This window comes from Benincasa hispida, chromosome 2 (assembly GCF_027475165.1).
Source record: "Benincasa hispida cultivar pf3 chromosome 2, pf3_genome.v1.1, whole genome shotgun sequence".
Taxonomy (NCBI): Eukaryota; Viridiplantae; Streptophyta; class Magnoliopsida; order Cucurbitales; family Cucurbitaceae; genus Benincasa; species Benincasa hispida.
This window is the reverse complement of record NC_143479.1, coordinates 25,598,694-25,617,995: the sequence shown is the minus strand read 5'-3', so window position 1 is coordinate 25,617,995 and position 19,302 is coordinate 25,598,694. Positions and strand designations below refer to the sequence as shown.

Below are 19,302 nucleotides of genomic sequence, written 5' to 3'. Positions count from 1 at the left end.
ATGATTTAGTAGGAGTTTGTTATTGAGGATGTTTTTTTTTACTTTATTTTGTTTATTTTCTATATAGAATAAAGTTGATGGTTTACGTTTTATTATATGAACTTATTTATCATACATACGGTTTAGCATAAAGTTTTACGAATGATCTCACTAAGGAATTTGGACCAGTTGGAAACAGGCATGATCTAGATCACTTTGCATGTAGTTTCCATGCGATCCATCCATACTTGATATATGTCATTGAATGTATTGGAATTGGTGATCAAGGAAGGTCTAGTTATGAGGGTAGTGACAAAAGTCGCCTTGATTCCATGCTAATATAGGAGATAGATCATATCGAACTAAAGGGGAATTCTATTATTGAAATAACATGTTTATGCGCGCGCTTAAGGTTTATGTGATTTAATTATATCAGGTACACAAATATAGCCAAGTTGGAGATGAGATATATTTAAATAATAATTTGTTTAATTAAAGTATGAGCTATGTATATGGATTAATAATTTATTACATTGGGTTATTTTATTAGATTGGGTCATATTATGTGATCAAATTAATTAAAGTCCTAGATTCCTAATGTAGTATGGACTTAATGAGTAGAAGCCCATTCCTAGTTAATTAAGGTTTAATGGGAACCCCAATTGAACTAGTATATAAAGAAATCTTATGCTATGGTACCCTATATATCAAAACAATAAGCAGTTAGTCTTTCTTGAATCTCATCTAGAGAGATCCCACTAAGGCCACTCAGAGTTTTGGTTGAGGAAGACTATAGTCATCTTAAAGTCATCGTCATCTTGAAACTATCATCAATCATAATGGAATCCGATATGTTATTTATTCTCGACAAAGCATGAATAATCATAAGGTTAAATCTATTTGATATAGATTTAAATATTTATGCTATCAGAGAATAAATAACAAAAGAAGAAATTTGGAGGTGGATAGTGTTTATAAACTTAATTTTCAAAAACAAAAACTCAAAAATCAAATTATTTCCAGACAAGACCTAAATAATCTGTTTTTATGATTACTATTTTTTTTAAAAAAAATATTAAATAATTTTATCCATTTTTTTTTAATGGAATATGAATTGCAACTTTTTTCTTTTCATTTTTAAAACTTTTCAATATTTCTTTCTTTCATTCTTTCTTTTTTGGGTAATGAACAACAATTAATCCGCTACCTTTATTGTAGAAACATGGTTAAATAAAATGGAAAACCAAAGAGAAATCAAAACTTTTTCTCAATGAATTTCATCATCTTCTTTTTCTTTTTCTTCCTATTGTTGTTTTGTATTTTTACTCTATCATTAATTTTTTTAATTGAATCTCACCATCATTTTAGCCGCCAATGGAATGCTATCACAGTTCTTCAATTTCAGTTTCAATTCTTCTAAGTTTGGAGGATCACCGGAGAACAGATCTTCATTTTTCACTAATTCTTACTAAAAAATGTTCTAGAAGAAAATCTCTATTTTATGGACTTTTTTCATGTATTACATACTTTTCAACTATACATATTTTTCCAAATATTTATAATACTAATTTGTTATGTGAATTCAGTTAAATAAACAAATATTTTACAAATTTCTACATAAAAATATTGCACTTAATATAGACAAAATACTATTATTTAATATAATCAACAACCATACAATATACTTTAATAGTTGTCAGCCTTATAATAGTCGGAAGTAGTTGTCAAAGTTGATTATTGAAGATGGTTTTTGCTGAAGTCTGTAGTCAAAGCCTGAAGCTGGTCGCATGAAAGTGGTACTGGAGTTGGTTGCGAGAGGTGGTTTTCGAAGTCCAGAGTTGGGTCGCAGGAAGATGGTAGTCGAAGTTGATCATTGAAGATGAGTTTCGCTGGAGGTTGTAATCGGAGGTGGTTGTCGGAGCCCGAAGTTGATCACTTGAAAGTGGTATTGGAGTTGGTTGTTGAAGTTTGTTGTTGGAGGTGGTTGTTGAAAGTCGGAGTTGGCCGTCAGATTTGCTCGCTCGAAGGTGGTCATCAAAGTTGATCATTGAAGGTGATTTTTATTGGAGTTTGTAGTCGAAGGTGGTTGTTGGAGTTGATTATCGATGTTTGTTATCAAAGGTAGCTATTGGAATCTGAAATTGGGCGTTAGAGTTGGTTGCGCGAAAGTGGTTGTTGGAGTTGGGTTATCGGAGTTGTCATCAGAAGTGATTGTCAGAACGCAGAATTGGTCGTTGGAGGTGGTCGCACAAAAGTGGTTGTCGGAGTTGGTCGTCGGAATTGTGATCAGAGGTGGTTGTCGAAGCCCATAGTTGGTTCTTGGAGTGTGACAACGATAGTCACCGCAGTGGTCAATGGGTGAAACCATTGAAAACATTGAAAAAAATAGAGAGTTAGGGTGAGTTAACAAGTTTGTGGACTAAACATTGAGTTGGTATATTATACCACTCATCTCAACTCATTGATGAGTCAAACACCTCTAAACTAGATATTAAAAAGAAGATTTTAGTATATTCGAATTTGATGCTTTATCTCATGATATTTAATTGTTTGAAATTATAATTTTCAGTATAAAATTTGACAAAATCAACATTTTGATTAGAAATAAGTAAAACATATGAAAATTAAAGTCACAAAATTTTGGCAAGTCGTCTGTATGTGAGGTGTTTCTCCAACAAAAGAACAAACGAACGCCAGCCAACATACTCGTCGTCTACTGGAGGAATGAGAATGACACGTGTCGCTTTCTGGCTTAAGAAATAACGAAGCTACGATGCACCCGATGGGAATATTAAAATATATACGATTTCACGTGCTTGTCGCATGCGCCAACAAGAAATTTCTTACGAAAACCACTTTTTCAGGCCACGTGTCACATTCTAAAAGATAGTTACAGTGAAACAGCATGCAAATGATAATATCTCTCAAAAAAGTTCAAAAAAAATATGAAAAAATCAAATTATATGACACGTGTCAATTTTATAGGGCCTTGAGAAAGAAGTTATGGTGAAACAGCATGCAGAGGATAGTTTCTCCATATTTGCAAATTATGATTTGAAAATAATAAAAAGAGTTGGACTTGGACATGCGTGCCTGTCACGAGACCTACCGCCGTCTTGTCGTCGAGCTTTATTTTCCTTTTCATTAAAAAATGCATGTTTCTGTTTTTCTTCCTCTTTTCTGAAAATTTGAAATTACGGAAAATTAACTTGGAATTTTTTATTTTCAAAATATTAGTGAGAATTTGAGCTCTTTTTCTTTTTCATTTTTTTTTTTGTCATATAGATGAGTTATGAATATATGGCATGTTTCAGCTTTTGATCTTGCCAAATTGGTTTATATTATCTATCTTTATTTTTTATATTTATAAATTATTAGCCAAATGTATTATAACTTTTTTTAAAAAAAAATATTGTAACATTGTGTTTATGTTGTTAGTTAAATTAATAAATTGTAATATAATAAACAACACTGCATTTTAAATATACACAAACTCAACAACTTCAAGTTATTTGAGAGTTAAATGCCTAGTAAATTTAAGGTTAATGTTTATTACCCATAAATTAAGGATTATTTGGAATAACAGGAGAAAAAAAATATTTTTCAAAAAAATCATTTTTATTTAAAAAATATATAAAAAAAAGGTTTAAAATATGCTCTGAAAGTATCAAATATTATCTTAAATAGTAAAAAAGATAAATCAAACACACTCTAAATAGATTTTACACTATTCAACTCAATAATTATTAGAGAACAATCAATTGATGAGACCGTTTGTATTCTTTCTGAGATTGTCTCTCTCCATGATTAGAACACTATAATCCTCTTCTAGAAGGTTGTAATTTAAGAGAGTATAATTTAAGTCGAGTAATCCTAGAACAGTATCTTTAGAGATGACATGCTCTTATTTACACTAAGTAATTCCAATAAAAAAAATTTATGTAGTCCCTTATAGTATACGAACATAAATATGTTATATATATTTAAAGTAGTAGAAGGGAATACGAAGAGTTAAACTTTTGACTACTCGTAAAGGACTATTTGATAAGTGGTAGGAAGAGATTTGGAAATTTTGAGGTAGTTTGCAAAATTCCTTTTGGGGTTTGGCAATGTGTAGTCTTGTTCGTGTGTGGTGTGTTTGTGTATGTTAGAAAATAAATCGGGATGAGAAAATTGGTGGCTTTTTCTTTTTTCATATTATCTTTGGAAAATATTACCAATGATTCCATTAAAGACTTTACATATATTAAAACTACATTTAAATGGGCAATTGCAATTGTAGTTAATCTAATTTACATGAAATATTTCCAAGATTTATCACTTAAAATATAAATGTGAATTTTGTCAAATGAAAATACATGCATTTAATTGGTTGAAATGAGAAATTTCAGTTAATCACAAGTTGTTACATTGTCATAATGAAAGTCCATTTTATTGGATTTAGAACCAATAAAAAATTACTTTGTTCTAAACTAAAATTTGGAGATAAATAAATGACAGACTAAAAAATGTTACATGTCTCCTTTATAATCATTTGATTCACGATGATATATACTTATTAAATTCAACGGTGATTAAGCCTAGACAACAATCAATTAATTCGACTAATGACCCAATTGAGCTTCAAATTATAAATTGGATCAGACTGAGTTATTACAAATGTTTGGGTCCAAAGTCCAACCTAGTTCAAGGCCATGATGGAAACTTAGGCCAAAGAAAAGACTAGACTCAAGCTCAATTTAGCCCAAGGCCACATATGGTCTATGGGAAACCTCTATAAATAGAGGCCTTAGTCCTTCATTTTATGAATTTTTTTTTTTTTTTAAGAGTTGAAGGCTTCAGCTTTGAAGCTCTGAAGTCCGAAGATTGAAGCTCTCAAGTTCACAAGTTCTAAAGACTAAAACTCTGATTTTCCATAGGTTGAAGGTCTGAATATCTGAAGAACACGAATCTCTTAAAGCTTTGAAATCAAAATAATGAAACTCTCCTGGATATAAGAATACTCAAGCTCCAAAGATCAACATTTGCTCTCTGAAAGATCTAAAGACTAATGCTTATAAGACTTCTAGAAGATTAGAAGACTCTAAAAAACTCTTGAAGTCAGAAACTCCAAGCCAGAGTGCGATTCAAGTTGGTCACACAAGCCAAATGCTGGTCTAAGGTGATCAGCAAGTCATAGGCCGATCTAAACCGATCAACAAGCCAAAAGCTTATCCAAATTGATCAACAAGTCCAAAGGTCAATCTTCCAAGAAGATCATCAAGCCTAAAGGCCGATCCTCTAAGAAGATAATCAAGCACAAAGGTTGATCCTATGAGAAGATCATCAAACCCAAAGGTCAATTATCCAAGAAGATCATCGAACACAAAGGTCGATTGTCCAAGAAGATCAACAAACCTAATATTGAAGTTTACTTTTTGAGAGAAAGTATTAAACGATTATGTATTAGAAAGTTCGCTCACTATACTATACTTAAATTAATACAAATACAAAGTTGATTCGACCAATCAAATTTCTCTGAAAATCTCGTAGGACACATCCGTTGGTTATCAAGAAAGTATATCATCGACCAATATATATATTACTCGGGAGATATATGGTTGATTTACTAATAACTAATCGGTTTTATTTAATTAGCACCATCTGATAACTATTAAATTTTTCAAAAAGAAAATGAATTTATTTATTCTCAATTTCTTACCATGATTTGCATCTTTAAAAAGTTGAATTATTGGCCAAATTCTAAAAACAAAAATAAATTCTTATTTTAAAATATTGATAAAAAGTAGATAACAAACTAATAAATTTAGAGGTAAAATTTGTATTTATAGACTTAATTTTAAAAACTAAAAACAAAAAAATTGAATAGTTATCAAAGAAGAAAGTTAATCTTGTTTGATTCACTAGTTTCAAAAGATGGGTATATTTGTAATTACTTAAAGCTAATTATATACTAAGAATCTCTCATAATAGTTTTTTTTCTTTCTATTTAGTCACTATCATTTAAAACTTTCTTATATATTATCTGTTTATGTTTAAAGATATTCTTCTTGGTAGGGCTAACAAGAAGAATAAGTAGATTTTAACTTTTCATTTGTAAAAATAGCAAATCAACATTTCATTTGTAAAAATGACAAAATGAATTAAAAATAAAAAAAATAAACGAATTTATACAAGTCTAAACTACCCCAACCATATAGATGAGATTGCAATTGACTTGTTAAGAAATATTCGTAATTACACAGTAATTAAAACAAACATCTAGAGACTATCGATTGGTTGTGCTCGTACCGGCCTCTTTTCCAATCAAGTTGCCGTCATTTTCCTCTCTGAAATTTGTTCCTCCACCAACAATGGCGAGACCTCCAACTTGAATTTTGTCTTCATCCCTTGCTCTATCGGGCGTGGCTCCCTCTCCTTTCGCCAGTACTTCACCATTAGCTTCGACTCCTTCTCCACCGGTTTCATTTTTGCTCCTTCGAAACCATTAGTGATCACTCCAGTTCCATCTTCTTCTTTCTCAACTCTTTCAACACAAGCTCTGTCACCGACCTCAACTCCTAACAATGGTGTTGTCGTGAGTAGAATCAACGTCTTTGAATCTATCATCGCAATCATAATTTCCTCCATCCTACTACTTTAAATATTATGCGATTAGTTTGTCTTCACTCTTCGCTCTAAAATTTTCAAACTAATTAAAAAATCGAATATTTGATTGTATAAAATTTTCAAACTAATTAAAAAATCAAAATACAAAAATATAAAATAAGTTGAAGAAAAGTTTTAAAAAATCAAAACAAATCAATAAAATGATATTTGAAGAAAAAGGGTTCAGTTTTGATAATTGTACACAAAAAAAAAAAAAAAAAAAAAAACCATATGATTTGATGATTTAAAACAAAAAAATATTTTAGTTGAAAATAAGATGTATGATAAAACAAAGGTACAAAGGAAAAAAATTAGTTACACTATAATCCGGATGAAGGTAGTCATAAAAGGTCTTTTGAAAGTTTTTGGTGATACTTCCAATGAGATATTTATGTAATCAACAAATACACTATAATTAGCCTCCAAACCAGCCCAACAAATACACTAAACTTAAAAACAAATATATTACAATCGAAATTCAATTAACCAAACTATCTAATCACTTTTGAACTTACCCAAAATTCTGTAACAATACTTTCTCTTTATCTAGACCCAAAATATCAATTTAGAAAGTGAGAGTTGGACGGATAAAAACTTTATCTAAATAATTGCATTCATGAAGAAAAAAACTGATTTAGATTGAAGTATAAAAATTCCAATTAAAAATCATCAATTGAAATTACTAACCAATTATTATAAGTTGTTGATGTCAATCGTGGAGATTTTATGAAAAGAAGATAAACAAACAATATTCCACGATGGTATATCCTTCCTTGATTAAATTTTTCCGGTGGGTTTAAGTCCCAAGGCAAACTGGTTAATACCAACGTCGTTCATATGCTTGGTCTACCTTTTCACTATGGCTAGATAGGAATCACTTTGAAAAAAAGAGACTTTACAACTTAAACTCTTGGTCAATGGCTGATTAAGTCAAGCATTTCATCTATGCACCAGTGAATTTGATCGATTAAGTCAAGCCTCCAAAGTACACTTGTCGTCGATTGAGAGTTAAATAAAATCAGTAAAAAAAAAAAGATGTGTTTGAAACAACAAAAATTTCAATAAATCGGAAGTCATGATAGTGGTTGTTTTCATCCCACTTATCCTTGAACAAAGCTCTTAATCATTTGTTATATTCTAATATTTTATGTTTGAAACAAAAGGACAATAAGTATGACGTTCAAAATAATTTAGCACCCGTGAATCTTGATTAAGATTAATAGAAAGTATAACAAAAATAACAAATCTTAGTTAAAATAATTAATATGATATGATATTTTAAATTTCGAAACAAGATTAGAAAATGAGTTGATGTACAAGAATCGAAAATTCAAAACAACTATTAAATCTGATTAGGAAATTCAAAACAACTATTAAATCACAAGGTTTATGGCAAATTATCTGCTTGAAATGATCTTAGTTGAGGTTGAAAAGTCTACACGGATTTATGGAAAGCATTCAGTAGATGAAGAAAGCTATGGCTACGTGTTGTATTCTAATATTTTATATTTGATATAAAAGGATAATAAATATAACGTTCAAAATAATTTAACACTCGTGAATCTTGATTAAAATTGATAGAAAGTATAATAAAAATAATAAATCTCGTTTAGAATAATTAATATAATATGATATTTTAAATTTCGAAATAAGATTTGAAAATTAGTTGATGTACAAGAAGCGAAAAGTCAAAACAACTATTAAATCATGAGATTTATGGCAAATTATCTGCTTGAAATGATTATCTTAGTTGACGTTGAAAGTCTATTGGGATATATAGTCTCATTAATAAAGATGTTGAATTAATTATACTATAATTAAAAGGGAAGATGAGGTTATTTTAGAATTTCAGAAAATTGGACTCACGTAACATTCATGTGTTTTGCTATAATTCAAACGGATCCCGTCTTTTGTATTTTTCCAAATGATAGTGTAATTACTGCTATATACCTGATTATTCATCGGTAAAAACTTGGTTGAATTATAATATTTAATTTAGTGGCAAAAACGTGAAGGAAGGAGGTCATCTACTAGATAAAAGTTTATAATCCCTTTAGAATTACTCTAATAAATGGGTAGATATTTCAAGTCGTTTTTAATCTTAAATGTCATTTTCTTATCCTCTGAGCTTAAACCTATTCATCGCAAGTGATTTTAACATTATTTATAATGGTGGACTAAACTTAAACATGCATTAGATACTATATTCTTTTATCGACACATTTAACACTTATTCTTTAAAATATTTTTAAGGAAAAATTATCTTCTTAATCACCAGTATTGAAGAATATGTGCATTTTGTCCCTAAATGACGGTTAAGGCTTTGAATTGAGGTAGAATATTTGAAGTATGTCTGTGGAGTTCATATGTCACTGTTTGGGGTATAGAGTTATTTGGTATGAGTTGATATATTTGGAGTGCAAAATTGATGAAGATGTATTGGAGTTGGTTGTCAAAGTTTGTTATCGGAGGTGGTTTTCGAATCCCCGAGTTAGTCAGTCGAAAGTGGTCGGCAAAGTTGATCATCAAAGATGATTTTCGCTGGAGATTGTAGTCGAAGCTGACTGTCGAAGCCCAAGTTAGTCGCGTGAAGGTGGTATTAAAGTTGGTTATCAAAGGTGGTTGTCGGAGCCCGAAGTCGAAGTTTGTCGTTGAAGGTGCTTGTCGAAGTCTCGAGTTGGTCGTCGGAGTTGCTCGCTCAAAGATGATCATCGAAGGTGATTTTCATTGGAGTTTGTAGTCGGAGGTGGTTGTTGGAGTCTACGAAGGTGGTTGTCGGAGTTGGTCATCGGAGTTTGTTGTCGGAGCCAATTGGTTATCGGAGTTGGTAGCGCGAAGGTGGTCTTTGAAATTAGGTCACCGGTGGTGGTTGTCTGAGTTGGTAGTGCGAAGGTGATCGTCGGAGTTAGTAGCGCGAAAGTGATCGTCGATTTTGGGTCACCGAAGGTGTGGATTTTAATTTGCAGCTTTTTTTGTTTGTTTGAAAAACATTAATGTGCAACATTTAGGAGATAAGTAGAAATGATGAGGCCTCAAATTTTTTTAAGTATTGATAATATGTTGACGGATATTTTTTTTAAATAAAAATTATAAAAATATTTGAATGAACAAATAATTACTTAATTAGTTTTAAATAAATTTAAATTTCCTATTATTAAGTGGGTCAATATTTTGTCAAAAATATATATTAGGTCTATATTGGTTGTATTTTATTGATATATTATTTATATTTCATTGATTTTTTTAAAAGATATAATGGAAATGTTAATTTTTTTAGAAAGAATAAAAATAGTAATTCATTCATTAGGTTGAAGAACTGATAGAAGAAGAAAACTCTATGGGAAATCGTCAGAAATAGTTCCCTCTAAAAATTTTACTTTTTAATAGTGGCACTTTATTTAAAACTCGTTAAATTATTATTATTATGGTCTATTTCAAAAGAGATTGACCATCAAAATTTACATAAAATTTTATTTTATTTTTATCTTATTGATTGTTTGGGATTTTTAAATAAAATTCGAATCAGTGTGAACATTGAGATAATATTAATTTTTTCAAATATTATATAAACTTTTCAAATTTTATATCAAATCTTATATTTTTTTCAAATTTTTTCCAATTTTGATTTTTTTTAACAAAATCTTATATTGAATTCTTTTGTTTCAACAATTATATGAGTTTTCACATTTTCAAATAAATTTACCATTTATGATTTTTCAAATAGATTTGAAGTGCACTATGATTTTCAAATTTTACCAAAAAAAAAAAAAGAAGAAGAAGAAGAAGATTTGGAAATATAAAAAATCATGATGTTATTTAGTCGACTTTTCATCGAGAAAGCCTAAATATATAGAATCTCAGTTTGAATTATGCTCAAAATCACACCGGGATTCTTTCTATTTCCCAAATCTTCCTTAGTTTTTGGCAACATTTGGTGTTTGGGCTGAAAGATTTGAAAAATTAAATAAGATTTAATACAAAATTTGGAAAGATTACATAATATTTGGAAATTTTGGCGGCCCGTGATTTCACGAGCCCAAAATAATGGACAAGTTAAAAAAGTAAATTTTTATGTAAATTTGTGTGGTCGATCTCGGATGAAATGGAACGAGAAAAACTATTTTAACGAGTTTTCAAAAAGGTGCTATTTTCAAAGATGAAAATTTGAGGAGACTATTTCTGACATTCTCTCAAACTCTTTTGGTGCTTGGTTTTGATTATATTTTCCATTTGTGGTCTCAATTTCAAATTGTTACACTTGTTTCTTAAGTTTTGAGTGCAATTTATTTTGATCCCTATTTTTACCATTGAATTTTGAGTTTAAGCCACGTTTACTAAACTGTAATAAAAATTAGTGTAGTTGGAAAAAAAATTCCATTGATGAATCAACGGTAGTGAGTCTGAATAGCAAATGTAACCGGAATGTTTTTTATTGCGATTATTTAAAATTATGATCAAATTTGTTGTTATCGTTATCGTTACCGTTACCCTTAAGGGTCAAACGGTAACGATAACAGTAAAGGTGTTGAAATTCAAAATTTTCTCTATGGAACAGTAACAATAAAAGTAATCGTAACAGTAATCATAATGATAATGATAACGATACGATGTAATTTTCATACGTAACTGGATTGAGCACACTTCGCTTGTCAATCAGTTTGCATTTTTATTATAGATTTGGAAGTGGATCCCATGTGTCAGTACGGATGGACATCGCAAGTAAGCAACACCATATGTAATCAAATAGGGCCCACTTTTCACATTACCATTGAGTTATTACTTTTTCATCGGATAAACATGAACTTAGTTTTCATTTGGTAGTTAAGTATCAATATGTTACACATTTATCCTTCATCTTTACTAAGGTTCACTTTTGGTTAATTATTTTAAATAATTATGATATAAAACTTTAAATTAATTTCAATATCGATAGAAAATTAATTTAATTAGCTAATTTATTTTTTTTAATTTAATCAATAGACATTAACACCCAAAGACCACAAGTATATTTAGTAAAAAAATCAATAGTAAAAATGTAAATCTTAAAACCTGTTGATTAAAGGGAAACAAAACTTAAGAATCAAGGTAAAAAAGCAACACATATCCAAAACATGGTTACCAAAAGGAAAAAAATAAACTTAAAAGGCAAAGTAAAAGTCTAACATTTTGAAACCTAGATACCAAATGGAATCTAGACTAAAAAACTTAAAAACTAAAAGGATATAGACCAAATAGAAAATAAACTCAAAACTCCAGATAAAATTGTAATATTTGGACAATGGGTGACATTGATGAATATGGTGGTGATGAATATGGAAGTGATGATGGTAATGAAGTGTTTTGGTTTCGAAAATACCTTGGAGAGGCAAATTCGGTTGTCCACCATCGTTGTGCGCATAAAGGTTCTTATAGCAATTGATACATCGAGCTACTGTATTGGGTCAAATTCATGGCCAAACAAAATATGAAAATAAGTTCATCCCTAAAATTGATATCGATTCTCTAATGAACAAAATGTTTTGTTTCAAAAGATATTCAAAAGTTCTCCATTACAATCCTAAAGTCACTATTGCCTTAGAAATAGAATAATCAACTAATTGATTATAAAATACCAATTAAACAATAAGTAATCTAAATTAACCACTATATTAAACTCAAATATATTACTTATCTCCTAATTCTCTTCCAAATGTAAATTAGGATAAACTCAAAATTTATAGATGAATGGGTATTTTCTAAAGTGTAAATTTAAATTTTTGTTAACTTACAAGTTTAGTTGATTTTAGGTTTGTGTCATTTTATGTTCTTAATTTTTTAAAAATTAAGCCTATAAATACTTCTTTTACCTCCAAGTCTCTTGCTTTGCTATCTCTTTTTACTTATATTTTCAAATCCAAGTCCAAATTTGAAAACTTAAAAAAATAGTTTTAAAAACTTGTTTTTGTTTTTGGAATTTGGCTAAGAATGCGACTCTTCTACTTAAGATTGATACAAATTATGGTAAGAAAATGAAAGGAAATAGGCTTAATTTTAAAAAACCAAAAATGAAAAATAAAATGATTACTAAATAATGTTTAAGTATTTGAATTTTTAATTTTTTGTGTAATAAATCAATGATCTATTTAACATTTCTCTTACCTTTTTCATGTAGGACATGTTATATATAAAATTAAAAGTTGAAGGAGCTATTAAAAACTTAGTTTTATATATTTTTATCAGCTACACTGAAATTAAAATTTTGAATTATAAAGACTAGGTTACATTACATCTGGGAGACTAAATTATTATGTTATATAAATATATATTTAAAAGAAAGTAAGGACTAGGGATGTAATTATAAAAAAAAAAAAAATTAATATATTATATAAAAGATTATTATTTTAAATGACAAAACTGTTGAAAATATTTATAAATAATAGCGAAATATCATAGTCAAACCTCCTACTAAATTGAAAGCTATATTAAAAAGAATTATACTATCCATCAAGTTGGGATTCAGCAAAATAGAGATTGAATTAGACTGCTCAACGGCAATAAACATATTAAACAGGAAATTAACTTACCTCAATGAAGTCCAATGCATATATGAAGAAGTCTTTAAGCTCGCCAAAAAATTTCAAGATATTTCCCTCTCTTTTGTAAATCGGAAAAATAATAATGAAATAGCTATTAGGACTTTTGATGCTCATCAGGCTTAATAAAGAACTCATTTCTCAAAAATAAAAAATAAAAAAAAAATCAAAATATCAGAATCTATCTAATAGATATCTATCGCGGTCTATGCCGATAGATATTAAAATTTTGCTATATTTGTAAATATTTTAGTTCATTTTTCTATATCTGAAAACAACACTTGTATATCATATATTATATTTTGGGTAATACTAATGCACTCATCTTTATGCATCTTCTCTCATTATTCACACTAAAAAAGAAATAAAATATTTCAAAGAACAAATAAGAAAAGATTGTCACATGAAAAATTTCGATTGGACAATTTATTGGGATACACGTAAGTATTTTCTTAGAAATATATCACATATTAGAAGTGGATGTGTAATTATGTAAATATGTGTATGAATCTATGATATATATGTGATATGATTGTATAATTATGTATATATGTGTATGAATCTATGATATATATGTGAGAATCTATGATATATGTGTGATATGATTTTACTTGTTGTAGCCGGCCATGAAAACATGTAACCGAAAAAACCGATAAAAGTGGATTGTAAAGCACAACTCTACCCCATACGTCTTTAAATCTCAAACCGCCACGTGTTCGGTCTTATCCGTTCACAGTTTCCCCCCTTTTTAAATCCCTCTCAAATGGTAAACCAAAAAGCAACCCGAATTTTTTGTATGGATGACCTCATTTGATAGGCCCAAATGAAAAATGACCATGTGTAGAAAAATTAATGGAGAGTGGTCTTCTGCTAACGTCATCTATGTGTGATTTACCGTTTCGCCTCTAAGATGTCCCCCGCATGCCTGGGCCTACCAAGAAAATTGATCCTCGATTATCCGTCCCTCGATCCTCCATTACACGTTACTCAATCCTCGTTGGCTCGTCACACGATCCTCAATGCACGATCACTCGATATTCAAATACATGGTCACTCGATACGTGTGCAATCAACACGTGTATACTCGATCATAGTCATGTCATACTTGAAACTCGATTAACGTATACTCGATCATTTTAAATTGCCCACGCCCTTGGAAGACCTGCTCCGTAGTTAATGTTTATGTACAAACATACACAAATTAGGAAATTTTATGACAATTCTCATTATTCCTCCAAATCAACTTCTTGAAATTTGAAGTAATTTTTTTATTAACTAAGAACAAACAAAATTGAAACACAAAAGAGAAAATCGAGCTCACTTTTTCTCCAAAAAATCCATTTCATAAAACTTGTTTTTCTTGGCAGAGATCAAGGCATTTAGATCATTTCACTATATTGTCTCACACTTCAAGTAAGTAAATGTGCTAGTTTTTTTTTTCCTCATTTTTTACTCATGTTTTTTACTTTTCTGACGTTGTACGAGACATATGAATGTAGTAAAGAGAAAAGTAAGTGTGAGTTTGTGAGTGTGCACTAAAACATGTGAGTAGCTCTCAGAGTGGGGGGGGAGAAAGCTATAAAACAGTAAGCATCAAGTTAAGAATACTGAGTATTAGAGGATAAGTATCAAGTAGCGAAAATCGAGTATAGTAAGTATTTAACAGTAACCAATTTTCCTAACTGCTCACTTTGTGTATTGTTTTTCTTGAAGGATGGAGAAGTATATATTCTTACATTATGGTGGTACATGGGACGACACAAAAGAACACTATATTGGAAGTCGTTTGAAGGGTTTGCTAGTTTCGAGTACATTTACATATAATGAGCTGGTAAATCCAGTATATGAGATCATGTAAGTTAGTTCGACAGAGTTCAAGATTATAACGAGGGTAACATATAAGATGGATATTGATTTTCCTCCATTATGATTAATGGACGATGCTGATGTTAAATTTCTCCTCTTAGATTACGACCATACTAGACCACATGTATTTATAAGTCTTGAGAAAATTGAAGAAATTCATCGCGAGGCAACATTTGATTACCCAAAGAGAGAAGATCAACCCATGTGTGGAGTAGATGTCAATGAGCATAATGTTTTTCCATCGGGTGTCTCACTGAAAAATGAAACATCGATGTTAGTATAGCGAACGTATTACATCCAAATGTGACAATAGAAGAGGTTGGGACATGTGTAAATGAGAATGTGATGATAGAAGAGGAAGAAGCTGGGAAATGAAGAACAGCTAACCCAGGTTGTTTTAGGGAGTGGTCCTTCTGTTGTGAATGAAGAACAACCAACTTCAATTCTGTCAAATGATTTTGGCTATTTTGTTAGGAGTGTAACTTGCCAAATTCTTGGAATGTACCATCCGATAGTAATGCCAAAATGGGAGACTTAATCATGCAACCACAATCATCCATAAGGTTATGGGGATACCATTGAAGTAGGTTAAATTTTCTTCAGCAAAGTAGTGTGAAAATAAGGTTAGCAATGTTGACCATTAAGATCAACTTTGAGTTGCGGGTTAAAAAATCAAACAAAAAATTGTATATTGTTCGATATTTACACCCGACTTGTAAGTGGGTTGTTCAAGCAATTAAAATAGAGGGATATTGTGAAACCCGGAATTTCATTTTTCCTACTTAAGCAGGTGGTTAAGGAAATTAACTAAGTGAAAGTTAAAATCTATGTTGAAGAGAGGGAAATTTCTAAGTGTTGAATAGATTTTCCTTGAGTAGCTTTGAGTTAAGCTTTAATTGATGAAAAATTGACTAAGTGTTGGACTAGGCATTGCCATGCATTGGCCATAAGATCTTGGAGAGATTATTTGGGCCAAGGGAGAAGTTGAAGTGGGAGTGACGCATGCCTTGGAGGTTAGACCAACGCATTAGGCTGAATGGATATATTGGATGCATTGGATGATGAATGCGTTGGATGCGTTAGATGCATTGGATGATGAATGCGTTGGAAGGGTGGTATACGTCCATACGGCTAAAGGAAGAAAGTTGAAAGTGATGCGTTGGAAGGTTGGGATGGCACAAGGGTCATCGGTGCAAAGGGCATGCGGACACAAGGGTGTGCGAGTGATGCTAAGCGCCCATGTCGAGCGAGCCCATGCATCGATGCCAACACCCATGTGTCAAGCGACCGAGCGAGCCCTGCAAGCGATGCTAAGCTGTCGTGCCAAGCGATGCGTCGATGCCAAGCTGCCATGCCAAGCGATGCATCGATACCAAACTGCCAACCAAGCGCCCATGCCAAGCGACTCATGCGAGCGATGCGTTGATGACGAGCGAGCTATGCGATTGATGCTAAGCAACCGTCCTATATGTCGAGGCCGTGCGACCTTACTATGTGTTGGAGGATGACGATGGCTTGCACGATGGATGCGTTGGACAAAGGCCATGCGATGGGCTAGGTTGGACACATAGTGGTTAGCCCTTGCGTTGGTTAAGGCTTGCGATGACTGAGTGAGTTAGGTTGCGATGGTGCTGTGTTGAAAACCAAGGAGAACCAAGGGTTGCTATGCGTTGATGGCATACTATGTGTTGAATATTCAAGGATTTGTAGACGCATAGGAAGAATGATCTCATATGGAGGACGTCATCCGGACATGTGGCTTGTTAGGAGGAATTTTTAAACATTAAGCAAATTAAGTGGATGCATAAGAAGACATGTAAAGGATGAGGACTATGCATTGGTGAAAGGAGAAAAAGACACTTTGGCTTACGCTGATGTAAGAATGCGTTGATGGTGTGAAAAAAAGACACTTGGACATGCAGCCAAGAAGGAGGTGTCGGCCGTGGAGCAATCTTGGACGCCTATAAATAGGGCCAAGGACTTTAGATGAGAACTGAAATTCTCTTTAAAGGACATAAAGAATAGTGTGTGAGGACTACTTGGGAGAAAACCATGCGTTGGTAGCAAGACCATGCATTGGTCAAGAACTTTCAAGAGGGGAGATGCTATCGTGCAGAAAAGACAGGAAGCAGCATCAAATTAGAACTAAGAGTTCTCCCAGAATACTCATGCATTTGATGTGATTCCAAATCCATATGAAAGCTAAAAGAGTTTAGTTTTCATGGTGGGGCTGCCGAAGAAGAAGCTCCAAGGAATCGGGCTGGAAAATGAGGAAAAGACAGAGGAGTCGAGCTGTTGGGTAAGCTGGGTCAATCTTGATAATTCCGGCCAAACCACGAGGAGTTCTGAGCTAATATTTTGAGGTAAGCTTCCTAAGACAGAGCATATTTGTAGAAGGAAGTATCTCGAGATAAAGCCTAAAACTATAAGTAATCTGAGCTTTAAGTTGAATCTGGATTGTAGGGTTCAAAAGGGAGCCCGAGGTGACCAAGGAACTTCTAAAGAGAAAGGTTCCTAAACGATCAAGGTGAGTGGTTATTGTGTGTTGTATTAATAGGTAAATATATATAGGGGATAATGTTAAATTGGCATGATCATGTATATATGTTTATCTGATTACTATGCTTGTTGAGATATTGCTTATATGTTTGTTTTGGAAACTGAAATTGTACCCGGGATATATAGTTAGCATGCTTGAAAAAGGTACTTGGCGGGAAAATATAGTCGGCTTCGGTCAGTGGGAAATGATAGTCGGTGATGACCAGTGGGAAATATAGTCAAGTTACCTAAGCATAGCTAGCAGGAAAATAGTCGATGTGCACATTGGCGGGATAATAGGGTACAGGGAAAGTTTCCACGGGAATTGTTGTTGTCTTAGTATATATGTGAAAGTACTAGGGATGTTTTTATTATGTGATAACCAGCGGTCAAGCTGGGGTTGATTGTTTTAACCAGTGATCGAGCTGGGGATTGCCCAGCGGTTTGGCTGAAAAATAATAATGAACTTATGGTAATGTTCTTGTTAATTATGTATTACTTTCCCAAAAGTATATTTCTGTTGACAAAGTTATTTGTTTATCTAAAGGTACCACTCACTGGGCTTTATAGCTCATGTTTTTCCATGTTTTATGTTTTACCCCCCCTTTTCCTCCTAGGTAGCGAAAGGTGAGGAATTCCAGGGTGCTGCTAAGGTCAAGGTCTGCCACATACCACAGTTACACTTCTGAAGGGTTTACAGTTGTCCTTATAAATTTGTTGTTAAGTCTTAGAGTTGTATAAACGTTACATTGTTGTAATTAAATGGGCCTACTTAATCAGTTGATTGTTGAATTTGTTCATTAGTATCAGAGTTATTTTCGCAAGAGTTTATTAGGCAGTAAGTGTCAAATGAAAGGGTTGATAACTGCTGCAATCACGCCCTTTCTCAGGCTCGGAGGGTAGTCTGGGGCAGGGTGTGACAGATATGATATTTTCAAGATCACAAAATGCACGCACAACCACATATGCTCGATTAAAGTATTGAATCATGACCACAGGCAAGCTAGCGTATTGTTGTTGGTCATTTGATGAAGGACAAGTTCGACATTGGTCGGGGGGACAAACCGCACCATATTATTGAGGATATATGGTATCATTATGGTGTCAGTATTAGTTATGACAAGGTATGACGTGCAAGAGAAACTGCTCTTGCTCTTGCAATGACACTAGAGGAATCATATGCCAACTTGCATACATATGGCGAGGCTTTGAAGATAGAAAATCCTGGAACTATATTTGAGATCGAGCTTGAAGAGTCAAAATATTTCAAATACATGTTCATGGCACTAGGTGCGAGTTTAAGAGGTTTTAAGATTTGTCAACCAGCGATCATTCTAGATGGTACTCATCTAAAGGGTAAGTACAAGGGAACAATGCTAGTTGGCATTGCAATGGACGGTAACAACCAACTGTACTTACTGGCATATGCAATTGTTGATAGTGAGATGACCGAGCCTTGAAGTGGTTCATGAAGAACCTTAAAATAGCAATTGGAGAATGCCCTAACTCATATTCATCTCAGACCGTGGACAGAGTATAGCTCGTTGATGTTGTATTCCCCAATTCTTACCACAAACTTTGTACCTACCATTTGAAAAGGAACGTGGAAAATACTTCAAGGACGAGTCCATTAGAAATTTGTTTCATGGTGCTTGCAGAGCGTATTGAGAATTAGAGCTCAACACTATTGGGTCCAAAT

At 32.3% G+C, this 19,302-nt stretch overlaps 1 protein-coding gene across 1 annotated transcript; it reads left to right on the top strand.

Moving 5' to 3' along the window:
- The first annotated feature begins 11,905 nt into the window (after window positions 1-11,905).
- LOC150037768 (uncharacterized) lies at window positions 11,906-19,063 on the top strand. Its single transcript, XM_090311021.1, has 2 exons — window positions 11,906-12,029; window positions 18,774-19,063. Exons 1-2 carry the CDS (start codon window positions 11,906-11,908, stop codon window positions 19,061-19,063), a joined length of 414 nt encoding a protein of 137 aa, XP_090167147.1.
- Window positions 19,064-19,302: the final 239 nt, after the last annotated feature.

Bases quoted from the DNA above. Each gene is read 5' to 3' on its own strand.
- LOC150037768 (XM_090311021.1), top strand. From the start codon at position 11,906: ATGGGTGACATTGATGAATATGGTGGTGATGAATATGGAAGTGATGAT. The intron at 12,030-18,773 runs GTTCTTATAGCA...CAATGACACTAG, and splicing joins CCATCGTTGTGCGCATAAAG to AGGAATCATATGCCAACTTG.